At 56.4% G+C, this 13,516-nt stretch overlaps 4 protein-coding genes across 4 annotated transcripts in view; 1 reads left to right on the forward strand and 3 right to left on the reverse strand.

The window, feature by feature from the left end:
- The window catches only part of P884DRAFT_269922 (uncharacterized protein), a gene marked incomplete at both ends in the record, with an annotated part of 6,463 nt that extends 2,995 nt beyond the window's left edge, over positions 1 to 3,468 (reverse strand). Inside the window, 3 exons of the mRNA XM_069442306.1 lie at positions 135 to 488; positions 545 to 3,053; positions 3,274 to 3,468. Of these exons, the coding sequence (XP_069297186.1) occupies positions 135 to 488; positions 545 to 3,053; positions 3,274 to 3,468 (3,058 nt within the window). The remainder of the gene's footprint in view (positions 1 to 134; positions 489 to 544; positions 3,054 to 3,273) is intronic.
- Positions 3,469 to 6,923: 3,455 nt separating this feature from the next.
- P884DRAFT_224216 (uncharacterized protein) lies at positions 6,924 to 8,186 on the forward strand. The gene has a single exon (XM_069439587.1). The coding sequence runs from the start codon at positions 7,391 to 7,393 to the stop codon at positions 7,961 to 7,963; it is 573 nt and encodes a 190-aa protein (XP_069297187.1). The 5' UTR covers positions 6,924 to 7,390; the 3' UTR covers positions 7,964 to 8,186.
- Positions 8,187 to 9,636, reverse strand: P884DRAFT_329847 (chaperonin 10-like protein). Its single transcript, XM_069445654.1, has 2 exons — positions 9,077 to 9,636; positions 8,187 to 8,966 (listed from the first exon to the last, which is right to left on the reverse strand). The coding sequence occupies exons 1-2, from the start codon at positions 9,482 to 9,484 to the stop codon at positions 8,295 to 8,297; spliced, it is 1,080 nt and encodes a 359-aa protein (XP_069297188.1). The 5' UTR covers positions 9,485 to 9,636; the 3' UTR covers positions 8,187 to 8,294.
- Positions 9,637 to 10,785: 1,149 nt separating this feature from the next.
- P884DRAFT_200995 (uncharacterized protein) lies at positions 10,786 to 13,218 on the reverse strand (the record flags this gene model as incomplete). The annotated part of the gene is made up of 2 exons (XM_069438331.1): positions 10,786 to 11,813; positions 11,907 to 13,218. 2 exons carry the CDS (start codon positions 13,216 to 13,218, stop codon positions 10,786 to 10,788), a joined length of 2,340 nt encoding a protein of 779 aa, XP_069297189.1.
- Between the last annotated feature and the right edge of the window lie 298 nt (positions 13,219 to 13,516).

Consider the following 13,516-nt stretch of genomic DNA (forward strand, 5'->3'; position numbering starts at 1 on the left):
CTTCTCCTTCTCCTTCTCCTTCTCCTTCTCCTTCTCCTTCTCCTTCTCCTTCTCCTTCTCCTTCTCCTTGGTCTTCGACTTCTTCGACTTCTTCCCGGACGACGCTGCCTCCGCTGCTGCCTCAGCCTCCTGACGCTCCCTTTCCGCAGCCTCTTCAGCTTCGCGTGCAGCCCTCTCCTCAGCCTCCTTAGCAGCCAATTCCTCCTCCTCTTTTCTCTGTCTTTCCTGTTCCGCCTGCTCGGCCTCGCGTGCAGCTTTAATGTCGGCTCTCCTCTTTATACTTGCTGTTAACCGGTCGAGCTTCTCTTGATCGCTCTTATTCAGCTTCTTCTTCTTTAAGCTAGCTTTCTTGGCCTTGAGAGCTGCCAATTCTTCCTCCTCCTTAGCTGCTTCAGCTTCCTCAGCGTCCCTGGCTGCTTGCTCCTCAGCTTCTTTCCGTTGTCGCTCCTCTTCGTCTATACGAGCTTGCTCCTCGGCTTCTTGACTCTCTGGGTTACTTTGATTTAGCTTGATGTGACAGGTGCTAGGCCACTTTGTGACTTACGTTTCTTATCCCATTCTTCCCAGTTATCCTCCCCTGTAGCCAGTTCGTTGTTCGGCTTCTCCCCATCGTCGCCCTTAGTCTTGTCAATTCCTGTGCTCCAGGAACTGAAAAAGTCATTGTTCTTCAAATCCGCCGGCTTGTCAAGGTCGATGAGGTCCTTGTCATTCCCCCCCGGCGCTTGCGCTGCCTCGCCATTCTTTTTGCCTTCCTCGGAGCCGCCTAGCGAATTGAGAGAGTCATTCCCTGGTGTCGACTCAGGCTCAGGTTCGAGTTCCGCAACCTTGTCTTTGCCCTTCTTCTTATTCTTTTTGTCATTTCTTGAGGTGGAAAGACCCAACCCATCGTCCTCATCATCAGGCTGAGGTCCAGGCTCTGGCTCCGGACCCCTGACAGGCTCGGGCTGCGGCTCCTCGAGCTGTCCTTTCTTGTTTTTCTTTTTCTTCTCCTTCTTCGAACTACCAAGCAACCCCCAGAAATCGTTGTCATCCTTCGTCCCTGGCTCAGGTACGGACTCGGGTTCTGGTTCAGCGGCTGGCTCCGGCTCCGGTTCTGGTGCAGGTTCAACCTCAGGTTCGGTTTCGTCCTTCTTGCTTTTCTTCTTCTTCTTTTCCTTCTTTGATGTGCTAGCCCCCCAGCTATCTTCTTCCTTTTTCTCCTCTTCCTGTATGGGTTCCGGAGACGATTCAGGTACAGGCTCCGGTTCCGGTTCCGGTTCCGGTTCGGGCTCGGGCTCAGGCTCTGTTTCCACGGGTTTTGGTGGGTCAACATCTACACCAGCAGTCTTCCCCTTCTTCTTCTTCTTGTCTTTCTTAGAGGTGGTGAAGTTCCAGAGATCCTCCTCTTTCTTCTCCGGTTCAGGCTCTGGCTCCGGAATCTTGACAGGCTCAGGTTCGGCTGCCGGAGTTTTGCTCTTCTTCTTTTCCTTTTTGCTGCCGAAACTGCCCCAGAAATCGTCTTCATTCTTTGACGGTGCAGACTCGGGCGCAGACTCGGGCTCTGGAGTGGGTTCTGGCTCCGGATCCTGGAGAGGGCTGTCAGTGACCGGATTCTTACCTTTCTTTTTCTTGTTCTTAGTGACCGTGACAGAATCCCAGCCCCAAGCACCGTCTGCATTGTGATCTGCGGTCGTTTCAGGATCTGCTGGAGGATCCGGCACGGGCTCAGGCTCTGGATTCGCAGGCTTTGTCTCATCGACAGTGCCTTTCGTCTTCTTCTTGGCACCCCAAAAGTCCCATGGATCACCTGATGCCTTGGGCTCCTCGACCTTCGTTTCCTCGACAATAGCCCCTTTCTTCTTCTTGTCCTTCTTGGTCGATATCGCAAAGCCGTCGTCGTCTGGCTGGGCTGGCGGATCTGGAGCTGGGGCAGGGGGTTGGGGGGCCGGTTCTGTCTCTGGCTCTGGGTCCCCCCAAAGGCTGGTCTTCTTCTTCTTCTTTGTCTTCGCTGCCGCCATCGAAAAGCCAGCGTCAGCAGCCTCGTATTCAGCGGGTTTTACACCTTTCTCGAGTCCGTCTGCCTCGTCACCGAGACCAAAAGAAAACCCGAGGCTGGCCGTGGCTTTGCTGACTTTGGCAGCCCAGGGATTCTCGTCAATTGCCTCTTTTGATTTATTGGGCAATGAAAGTTTTGAGCCCCAGCTAGAAGCCCAGCTAGCAGCCGTGCCCCATGCACCAAAAGCTAATGGGCTTTTGGTTCCCTTCTCCGTAGATCTAACTGGAGGGTCTGAAGCCGGGTTATCATCCAACTTGACTTCCTGGAAAGAATCGAAGCCACCGGATCCAGAGTCCACGGTAGGCAGGCCGGAATCGTTTGCTTTGTCTCCGGCCGCGGGAGCAGTGTCGGCAGCAGATCCAGCTTTGGCCTTCTTCTTCTTTTTGTTGCTGCTAAACGTGAAGGCCGCCCAGTCATCAACGGGCTCAGCATCCTCCTTCTTCTCCTCTGTCTCCTCCCCATTCTTCTCCTCTTTCTTCTCCTCTTTCACCTCTTCTCCCTGCTCCTCTTTTGCGTCCTCTTTCTTATCATCACCCTTCTTGCCATCCTCTCCGCCATCTCCGTCGCCGGCACCGCCAGCATCACCACCTGGAGAATCGCCGCCGGTATTCCCGTTATTCGTGTCACCGGCGTCCTCGGGTTTCTTGGCGTTGTCATCTGCTTGGTCGTTGTTGGCGTTGTTGTTGGGTTTTGCTGGGGCATTGTTCTTCTTCTTCTTTTTGGCGGCCTGCCGGAAACCCTTCTCAGATGTGAAGTCAATCTGTGGGCTGGTCGTGGGATCGCTGAAAAGATCGTCTTTTGGATGTCTCGGGTTTGAGCTAAGCGGTACATGCCTTGGAGTTGCTGCCGAAAGCGTCCTGGTCGGGTACTGGCGCCTTCGAACGAATGTACCGCTATCCGTCGGGTCAGGAAGACCAGAAGTGGGCGAGTCGAGACCCTGCTCGGACGGAAGAAGACGAGTCCATCTCGGGGAGATGTCTGGGAGGGTCAGGGGTCCATGAAAGAGAGGTTGTATCGCCTGTGGTCAGCCTGTCAGTAGTTGCGAGTGTGAGGCTTCCAGATTCCCTCTGGCTCTTCGTGCTCAACGTGATCCTAGTCACCCAGATACCTTCCACATGGCACTAAAATATGATCAGAGACAGGACTCGTCTCTGGAAGAACCCGTGTTCTCATGGGCATTTGCTGGCTCAAGACGCTGAGGAACAGACACGCTTGAAATAGGAACTCTCGATCCTTACCTTGGAAGTGGCACATAGCTCTATCCACAATTGCGAAATAAAGTTCAGTTGAGAGACCAGGCTGGCCCCATCCGAGAAATGTTCGACGCGTCCATTCGACCGAATCGTCTTTGGTGAAGGCCCGGTCCCTGGAAAACCGTGGATGGAGCGGCCCGGCCAGGTATCGAGCAGGTTCAAGACCTCGGCCGTGGCCATTGTGACAACCGAACGAGTTGATACTAGGGCCGGTCACTTCTTTAGAGACATGTGGTGCTGCGGTGTTCTGGCGGTCAGTCGAGGGCCGATAGATTCAAATCGGGAGTGCGATGGATCTGCATGTGAAGCACAGCCTTGATGATGAGCGGATTCGAGGCAAACCGTTCTCCGGAGCCGCAGGCTGTTCGCATGAAGGATTGGCCACGCTCGCAGATTGAATATCAGGCTTGGGATGCTGCAGTTCTCAGGAATTTCTCCCAAGGCCCTTAGACCGCTTCATCAGAGTGTGCGCCTTCGCGGGTGCAATGCCCCCCTTGCTGCTGTGAAGGAAAAAAAAGGGATTCGTCGCCCGCAGCAGAGGGCTGTGTGTCTGGGGACCAATGGTCGAGCGCGATCTGGCAAAACGCGCGCCGAGGGGATGGGGATTGGTGTCTTGTTCCAAGGCTAGCTGTGCCGTGCCACCACACTGCCGATAGGGTAGGTCCAGATAGAATCGGTTGCCCGCTTGCCTTGGGAGGCTGGGACGGGCAGAGGGACTAACAAAACCAAAAGGGCGCCCGGGGGGGGGGGGGAGGGGAAACAAGAAATGAGGGGGTAAGAGTCAAAAAAAGGAGAGGAAAGACTGCTCCGTGAGTGGCCGGGAGCAGCCCGATCGTCAAACAATAAGGCGGAGGTCACCTAACCAGGCCTTCATGCACGGCCGAGAGGACCCTGCCGTACACGCCACTCCCTGGGTCCTGCAAGCTTCAACGGCCAGCAGCAACGGGTTTGGAAGCGCTGCAGGGTTCCCGACGTTACAGCACGGTTCAAACACTGCGGTATAATGGCGAAGTATCTAGTTTGTAGTGTGGTTGTTTTGGATATGGGACCAGATGAGTGACAGCCGGGGAATCCGTCCGTCTGAGAGCTCAGAAGCCAGCCTTCCCTCTGCTCTTTCTCCTCATCCCATCCCTGCCAACATCCCACCTTCATGTACTGTAGTACTTTCGAGACTAACGTCTACCAGCTGTGTCATGTGGGGTAAATACCGACCAAGCTTGCTTCCCTGTCACCAATCTTCGGCGGGGCAATCTTTTGCGGATGGCTGGGCGCAGGGGTTTCCATTGGCTAGCGCGGGCCAGGATGTGTGGGGATCTCAGAGCTTCGGGTTGGGATGGCCGACTTGGCACACCAGATGTTTGGGCTGTCAGCCGGGACCGTAACTTATTTGTAGATTCGACGAGTGCCTCGTCATCGAAACTAGTTCTTTCACTTTTCGAGACAGAGGTACCTCGGAGCGTGCTGCAAGCATGTCTCTACGACAAGCTATTTTCCCTTGTCTCAACGGCTTTTGGTGGGACAGACGGTGATTGATGAACGAGAGTAATCCGTACTCTCTTACCGGAACTCCTTTCCATGTCTCGGCGTAGATCCCACTGGACCAGCCTTGACGGCGCAGTACCCCACAGCCAGCGCGCTGCGACGATGCGCCGCCCGTTCAGACGAGACTCCCCAAGGAAGTGTGTTGCGCCACGAGAAGGGAACATCGGGGAGATAACGATACCGGTGTCCAAAGAGGGGGGGAAGGTATTCACTCACCATTGCGGAGGTCCCAAATCTCGTACCTGAACGTTCCTCTAAGGCAAGGCTGGTGCGTTTTTAGACCTTGAAAGGGCTGAAACGACGAGAGTGGTTACTCAAGCTCGGCGAGTTCAAGGCAGTAGTGACGCTCTACCGTAGCCTCGGTAGCTCCTCCCCAAGGCAAGCATTCTGACCCATGCGTTGTGCTCGGGTCTCGCCTGATTTTCGCTGCCATCTCATCTAGCGTGTAGCTATGCCGTGCGTCTCGGCCACAAAATACCGTCTGCAGCCCGATCTCAAGCTGCAGGACACGCGACCGCTTCCACGAATCGCCTTTGCGCTTCGCCGGTAGCGGGTACTGCTACGTTGCAGGCTGGGCAGCCATGCGCCTGCAAAGTCACGAGTGTCGACAGTGGAGGCGGAGAAGGCATCGTCTGTGATGACCGCGAGGGTGTGTTTTGCTCGATTTCCTCTTTCCATCTTTTACCATCCACAAGGGGAGCTAGCTGCCTTGCAAAAATGGCGTCCCCGAGCAGACGAGCAGTGAGGTGCCAGATGATGCTGGTTTGATCCCAAAGTTCCCGCTGTTAAATCTCCGGACGGGCCTTTGAGATGAGCTAGAAGCGAAGCGGGATATTACATGTACTCCGTACTGACCCTCGAATTTGAAGCTCATTGCGGGCGGTGACTGCGCCAACTTTTTTCGTTGCCCCGCTGTCGCGAACCCGTACTGCGACTGCGAACGGAATAGCCCGTACCTTAGTGCACTGAGTCGGCAGACGGACCCGCCCGCTCAAGGGACCGCCCGCGACAAGGGGCGTGCCAAATTCAGGATAAACCAAGTATGTATGTACTGTACAGTACGGATTACACTAATCTGTACTGCGGTACATACACTAACGTTACGGAGCTACTGCGTAGCAACAGCGTCGGGTCACTACGGAGGACGTCGCACCTTTCCTTGAGGCGCGGGCTCGTCTGTAAACCCGCCAGCTCCACCCGGGGCAGTGCGCAGTACATAGTTACATGCAGTCTGGGGGTTAGTTATTCGACATCGACATAGTGTACAGCTGAAGTGGGCCGTGCCTTGCGTGCTTCACTCACCGCCAGAATTTGTTGTTATGACAGCAACCCACGAGTGGCTCAACTTTCCCGAGGTGGCATCTGAAGCCGCGAAAGATCCTTCGACGCGTTGTTGGCTGCCCAATTGGCCTGCACGGATAAACACGGGTACTGAGCTCGAGCAACCAAAACTGGCACCGCCCGCCCACTTTGTCAATTGCCGGATCTGACTGCGAAGAGGGAAAAAACGACGGAAGGCAGGCACATTGCCCGCCTTTGCCGCGAAGCTTCTTTCAGTCATACTCGGAGATACTCGCTTCCAGCGCTGAGTAGGATGGTGCCTGAACTGCCTCTGGAAACTAGCCTTTCGGGACACAGGTGCTTCCGCCGGCGTCCTTCCTTCCGGCCGCGTGTTGTTATGTACATATGCAGTACATACATACGGCGGAATTGAGCACAACCATGCGCGGATTATTCAGTAATTGCTTCACCTTCTAAGCATTACCAGACGCCTGAAAGCCGTACTCGTGCATATAGAGTTTGTATGTATGTACATACACAAAGTAATTACCCTCTTCCTATATGTAAGTTAGGTGCATAATGTCCGCAAGATCATGTATGGAACTTTGTAACAGGTAAGGAACCTGATCTCCTACACGTGTGTGGCCTCGCGCGTAGGTACCCGTGCCTCGCTAGCCCCTCCAAAGAGAAGGTCGGCTCACAAGCGAGGGGGAACGCCCCACCAAGAACACGAAACGGCACAGGGACTCGACTCGTTTCCTCTCGGTGATTGAAGCGGCCCCCAGGTCCCCAAAGCATTCAAGCTACCTTCCCATGTTAGCAAATAATGAAAGTCCGGGCACGATATTGAACATGATGACGTGAGACGATAAACTAATTGCAGTAGCACACATCGGTTAGTCATTACTATTCTGTACCTCCTTCAACACTTAAAGGCTGCGCCACTCCCGCCGACTCTAGTGCGCCCTGCTCGGCTTCCTTGTGGCACTTCACGAAACAACGACGCTAAGCTTTTGACGATCAGCTCAAACTCGGACACACCCTAGTCTCACGAAGCAGGGCATTCAGAACACCGCTTACTCACTACGAAACCCTTTTCCAGTCCATCTGTTGGCCTTCTGGTTGGGAAGAACAAAGCCTTGCAGACAACGAGTGTCCCACCGCTTATATATTGGTCTGGCTCCAAGAGTTCCCAGCAGATCATCAATCAGGTTTCTTGCGCGGGAAACTATCTCGGCCTCGAACGTCGTCAAATCCTCGTTGCAGACGAGCTGTCGCAATGCCGCCACCGGAACCATTCACCGTCATCACTCGAGTGCCGATCCCGGCCTCTCTTCCGCCAGACGCTGTCCTTGCGGCCCTCAGGGCTTACGAACCCATCATCAAGCCAAACCCCTACCTCGATCGATACGAGCGGCGCTCTCTGGAGGCTGGGGAGGAGGAAAACGACCCCTTCTTCCGCGCTGATGGGCAAAATGCGCAGGCTTTCGTTGTTCACGAGCGCGTCCCCATCATCCCCGGAGTCGGTTCCTGGGCGACCAAACAAGTCGCCATTCCTTGCGTCTTTCAGAGTTTTGAGCATGGCGTCCGGTGCTGCGCCCATGCCCAGGGAGGTGTTACGGTGCGGAGCAGCTACGAAGTGAGGCGGCGAGGCGAGGTGGCCGACGGCCCGGAGCCTGTTTCTGGACCGGGTGACGGCGATTATGAGCTCGTTGATATTTCGAGCATCGAGTGCGGCGCCCTTATAAAACCGTTTGTCAAGATGCGCTTTTCGAGCGCTCACCAAGCACTTCTGGAGCAAATCATCAGAGACCTAGCGGCGGCGCCGAACCGCTGGCCAGGGCAGCAGTAGCGCCGACACAGCACCGGCGAACCCCTAACCGCCAGCGAAGCAAATGCCTTGTATTCATAGCGGATTGGCGTCTCCGAACTAACAGAGGCATCTGTCGTGCGCATTTTCTTTGGCAGATAACCATGCTGAAATACCCTTTCAGCATGGTTGTGCCTATGTTTTACGTCTTTGGTTGCAAAGGGACGAGGACTGAACAAGTCAAACAAATGAGAAGAAGAAAAAGGCGTTGTCTTTTTATTTTAGTTTAGTCTAACGCAAACACTTTCCGTTCTCATCTTCCTTTTTTTTTTGTTCGAGGAGCGGTTCAGCAGATCGCTAGCGGTCCCCCGGCTCATAGGGTGTACACCAACTTGGTACCGCTGACCTTGCCCTCTTTCAGCTGTTGCAATCCATACAGAACGCCCTCTAAGCCCTTCTTCCCCCCACGATTGGTGTCTGGCCGGGCAGGCTTAAGCTGGCCCTGCGCCAGCAGGTTCCTCGCCAGCTCCCAGAAGGTCTTACCAAATTCAAAGTCCTCCGGCACAGCAGGCCACACCCGCGCCTTCTCGATCTCCTCACCAAAGATGGTATAGGCCAGGGTGAAGCCATTGTCCACCTTCGGGTTGGCGCTCCGCACAACGTCGTCTTTGACCCTCAGCAGCGCCCGATAATGGCCCTCGCGCGTCGTGCTCAGCGCCGCCGCGCTGATGCGAGCCGCATCGTCGCTGGCGTGGCAGTCCCACGCGAGGGTCAGCGCGTCCGGGTCTGCGCTCCAGGCCTTGATGTCGTCGGCCACGGTCGGCGAGTGGTAGTCAAAGACGCCGTCAGCGCCGAGGGACTTGAGGTAGTCGAAGTTGTGAGGCGACGCAGTCGTGGCCACGCGATAGCCGGAGAGCTTGGCGAACTGGATGCCCAGAAGCCCGGTGGCTGTGCTGCCGCCGTAGATGAGGATCTCGGGTGGTGGGTTGCTGGGAGCGGCCGTGCCGGGGAGCGGCAACTTCAGGGCCTGGTAGAGACCTTGGCCCTTTTTGTTTTGTTTTTTTCCGGTTTCGCGCGGAGTGCGATTCGGTCAGCGCGGCGGTCTCATGAGGAGGGGGAAAAGACAACAAGAACCCTACGGCGAAGGATACTCACCACCGTGCTGACACCCACACCCAGCGTCGCAGCCTCCTCGTCGCTCAGGTTGTCGGGTATCTTGATCTGCAGGTCGCCCTTGGCGATGATATACTCGGCAAACGCGCCGCCGTTAGGCCGCACCTTGTTGGACCCGTGGACAATGCCGGCGATACGGTCGCCCTTGGCGAACGGCTTGGTGACCTTGGGCCCCACCTGCTCGACGACGCCGGCATAGTCGCAGCCAACAATCGTGCCTACGGTGTTTTCGCCCATGACGATGTGTTTCCAGTCTGTCGGGTTCAAGGCCACGGCCGTGACACGGACGAGGATATAGTCGTCCGGGAGCGTTGGCAGGGGTACGGTCTTGATCTCGGCCGTCCCAGGCTTGGTGATGATCAAGGCCTTGATCTCAGCTGGAGGCGCCATGATGGTGAGAACTGATGATGCGGGGCTCAAGCGGGACCTGTATAACGGGGTGGTGTTGGTTTGACCAAGGGTACTACTATGTGACTAAATGCTGAGGGTGGGCTGCTTGATCTGTCACGATGGTTCACCAACTGGCAGTACGTCTATATATACTGTTTACCTGCTTAGAAATCTTCTTTGTGTTTCTGCTCTCCAGCCTTCCATCAGCGTTACCGTGTGTTTCACTGCTGCAGCTGCCGAATAAAGCGTGATCGCATCTGGCACCAACGAGGCCGGTCTTCAATTGGGTAAACATCATTCGACCCGGGGGCTAGTGTCCCCTGAATCACGTTTTTCATCGGCCGCAGCGGGCCACTGGCTGCGGCACAGTGCGTCAACGCTGTAGACAACGCAAACGGGAATGGCTTGTATGGCATCCCCGCCGTTACGCGGCAGATGATTAATAATTGCGTCTTTTGCATTGTGCCGCATAGTCATCAAAGTGGCCGGGAAATTATACCTCCAGGTAAAAAAACAGTGTCTTCAAGTGAGCAAGGCAGGAGGAGAGCTGGAGGTTAGGTTTCCAGATCAACTCTGCCTTGTTTCTTTGTGATGGGACTGACTTCATGACAAGCTCCACGTCCTGTGCTGGTATTGACCCTTAAACATTGACTTCTAGTGGACGGAAACAGGCCGAACGAGCACAAGTACTAGTCAAACCTCTCTCACTTCGTTAACTTTGCAAGCATGACGGGTCAACGACGGAGGACTTGCCAAGTTGCCCGCAAGATGGAGTCTCGCTTGGTCGGAATCGTTCTTGAGAAGCAAAGAGACGCCAAACATTTGCTTAGATCTATATAAAAATTGTAACCCGGTCCATAAAAACCAGGACCCATAAGCCGTAACCGTAGTGATAGGCCTTTGTGTGATAGATCGAGCCTGACCGAAGTGTAAGACGACACCGCCGCTCTAACCTCGTAAGAAAAAGAGAAAATAAAAGCTCCTAGGTGGAATCGTCATCATCAAACAAACAGTCCTATCCCATGCCGAATCGCAAACAAACCTGTTAGAGGAGGAGGGTTGGTTCCCAAAAAGGCAACAAGTATAAGCCGGGAAAAGGAATCCAATAAACAAAGACGAGCGCGCCTCCCGTTCGTTCAAAGAACAAGAGCAGAGGCCGAGTCAGAAGTGAAACGTAAGCCCATCCCCCGTCCCAAGATTTCGACATCTCGTTCCTGCTCCCCGGCCCCTTCCGAGGAGAGAGCGACACGAAGCGTGAAAGACCAATGCACCAAATAAGAGTACGGATCCAGGAGAGGAGATCAGCGCCCGCCATAGTCACTAGCGTAGCCCATCTCGCCGAAGTTTTCCTGCATCCCGCCGGGCCCGAAGCCGGTGCCGGGACCACTGACATAGCCGCCGTCCTCGGCGTCGTCGTAGTCGCTAGCGTCAAAACTACTTCTGCCGCTCAGCTCGTCCTCAATCCCACTGCCACCGCCACCCATGTCAGATGCAGACCAGTTCATTTGCGCCAGTGCGGGATACTGCGCCAATAGCGCCTGCGGGAGCGCGTAGTTGCCGCTGGCATCCATTGGGTAACCACCGGCGTTGGGATCCATGCCCGGCGTCATCATCATGCCCTGTGGCTGCATGACGAGTCCCTGAGCCATGGCTTGCTGCGCCTGCTGTCGCTGGCCCTCGTCCCATTGTCTCATCCTCTCGGATATCTCCTCGTCAAGGAGCGGCTTGATGCAGATGCGGCCGGCCTCGGACCGGAAGTGACGCCCGAGAGCATCGGCGCGAGCAAATCTACGGCCGCAGCCCCATTGCCCGCCCCGCTTGAGATCTCCCTTGCAGACGAATTTCTTCTCGCCGGAGTGGAGGCCCTCGTGCCGCTTACGGTCATGCTGACGAGCAAAGGCCTTGCCGCACACCGTGCACACAAAAGGTCTCTCGTCGGTGTGCGTGCGAAGGTGAGAACGGAGGTTGTAGGCTCGCGTGAACCGCTTCGGGCAGAGGGAACACTGGAATGTTGCCGGGTGCTTTTGCACACGCTTCGCACCCGCCCCACCACCCTCGCCCTGGGTCCCGCCATTGTAATCAGGGTCCGCGAGTCGAAGGGCCATGACGTTATTGGGGACGGACGATGTAGACTGGCGCCTCCTGCTCGCCGCCGTGCTGCCGGAGCGGTCGAACGGGGACAGGGAGCGGGATGACTCGGGCCTGCCACCGGCCGCAGCCTCAGGGGAGAGCCCCCGCGAGGCCGAAGCGCTGCGGTGGGCGCTTAGAAGCGCACCGCTGTTGTTATACGGATCCGTGACAGCACGGGGTCGTTGTACCCTGGGACGACCTAGTGACGAACAATGTTAGTCTTCTTCCGCCAGCCCCTTCGGAAGCCCCTTTTTGCCGACTGATCGGACTGCGCGGGGGCCGAGTGACATACCTCGTTCCGGAGGAGTAAGCGAATCGACATCAAGGCTCTCTGGTTGTTCGAGGCCGCTCCGAACGGCGGTCGGCGCAAAGTCAATGTTGATAGAAGGCGGGGCCGGCATCCCCTGTTGTTGTTGTTGTTGTTGTTGTTGTTGTTGTTGTTGCTGCTGTTGTATATCCTGGTTCTCTTGCTGGAGTTGAGGAAACGCTTCTTGGGAAGCTTGCATGTACGACGGCGACGGGCCGAAATTATTGTTCTGAGAGGGGAGCAAGAAGCTGCCCTGCTGGTTCATGTCGGGCAGTTGCTGAGGGAGTATACGGGGCGAAATCGCCGGGCTGTGGGATGGGCTTCTGGCCCCATGACTAGGGGTGTGCGCTCCAGTATCGGAGATGCTAAAGCTCCCGAGCCCGTGTAGCTCGTGAAAGAGCGCCGCATCCTGCGGGTGTTGCAGGGGCGAGTGGCTCTGGTCGAGGTTCTCAAAGGTGTCCGAGCTGACGAGATTGGGAGAGGGAGCGGCCGAGGAGACGTCCGAGTACTCCGAAGCGCTGCGCCTGTGCCCCTGAAACTGGGGCCCCGCATGCGTCCAATCTATCTGACCGGGGAGGAGCGCCGCCTCAGGGCCGAGGGAGACATTTCTCGAGTGCCTCCCCGGGGGCGAGGAGAACTGGTGTTGGTTGAAGCGGGGAGAATGGTTGGCAGAGCCGGGCTGTTGCTGCGCATCGGGATTGAGGAGGTGAGGGGGGGTAGGAGTATGGTTCGCTTGAGCCATCATGTTGGTCTCGGGGATGGCGAGCTGCTGCTGACCGTCGCTGCCAAACAGCGGCGTGTTCAGCTGGGGCTCGCTTGTGGTGGGCGGGAAGATGGTGAAATCGCCGTCGCCGAAGGGCGGGGCGAGGAGGTTGGGCTGTTGCTGCTGCTGTTGCTGGTGGTGGTGGTGGGACTGCGACGAGAGACTGCCGGGGTTCGGAGAGCCGAACGGGGAAGGGTCGGCCTTGATCTGAGTGGCGAAATCCTCTTGCAAGTCAAAGGTAGGCACGGCGGACGGGTTCGCGACGCCGGGTTGGGAGAAGGATTGCGGGGCGGCCTGCTGGTTGCTCAGAAAGCTGCCGACGTTGGTGTCATAGCCCGAGAAATCGGGCTGGGTTGCGGAGTACTGCTGGAGCGATGAATCGACGACGCCGACACCGAGACCGATGGATGAGGCTCCGGCTTCGTTCGGATTGGGGAAGGGGGCAGGCGACGGCGAGTGGGCATTCCTTATACCCCCGCCAGTAGACGTGGCCGAGGGCGATCGCCCACGGTCCTGGGAATGCTGTTGGTCCATCGGTCGGTGCGGACCGCGATCGGGTTGGTTACGTGGTACGTAGGTACGTGGTTGTTGCTGTCTTTAGAAGCAAGGCGAGGCAGACTGGGGAAGCGCCGGTTGCGGTCAGCCTTCCGGGGAAGTGGGCAGTGCTGTGAGGCTGTACTGCGACGACCGCGAGCCTGGGATACCGGCTGTTGCAGACGTGCAGCTGCTTCGTTGGCAGCTCCACCCGCAGCACAAAAAAAGGAGAAGAGGAGTAAAATAAAAGAGAAAAAGAATTATCTCTGTTTTTTGCGGGTGACCGCTTCGCACTAGG

The sequence above is a fragment of the Thermothelomyces heterothallicus genome (genome assembly GCF_042370625.1).
Source record: "Thermothelomyces heterothallicus CBS 202.75 unplaced genomic scaffold P884_scaffold_12, whole genome shotgun sequence".
NCBI classification, from domain to species: domain Eukaryota; kingdom Fungi; phylum Ascomycota; class Sordariomycetes; order Sordariales; family Chaetomiaceae; genus Thermothelomyces; species Thermothelomyces heterothallicus.

Coding starts and splice junctions, on each gene's coding strand:
- P884DRAFT_224216 (XM_069439587.1), top strand. CDS start 7,391: ATGCCGCCACCGGAACCATTCACCGTCATCACTCGAGTGCCGATCCCG.
- P884DRAFT_329847 (XM_069445654.1), bottom strand. CDS start 9,484: ATGGCGCCTCCAGCTGAGATCAAGGCCTTGATCATCACCAAGCCTGGG. Junction 8,967..9,076: donor GTGTGGGTGTCAGCACGGTG/GTGAGTATCCTT, acceptor CAAAACAAAAAG/GGCCAAGGTCTCTACCAGGC.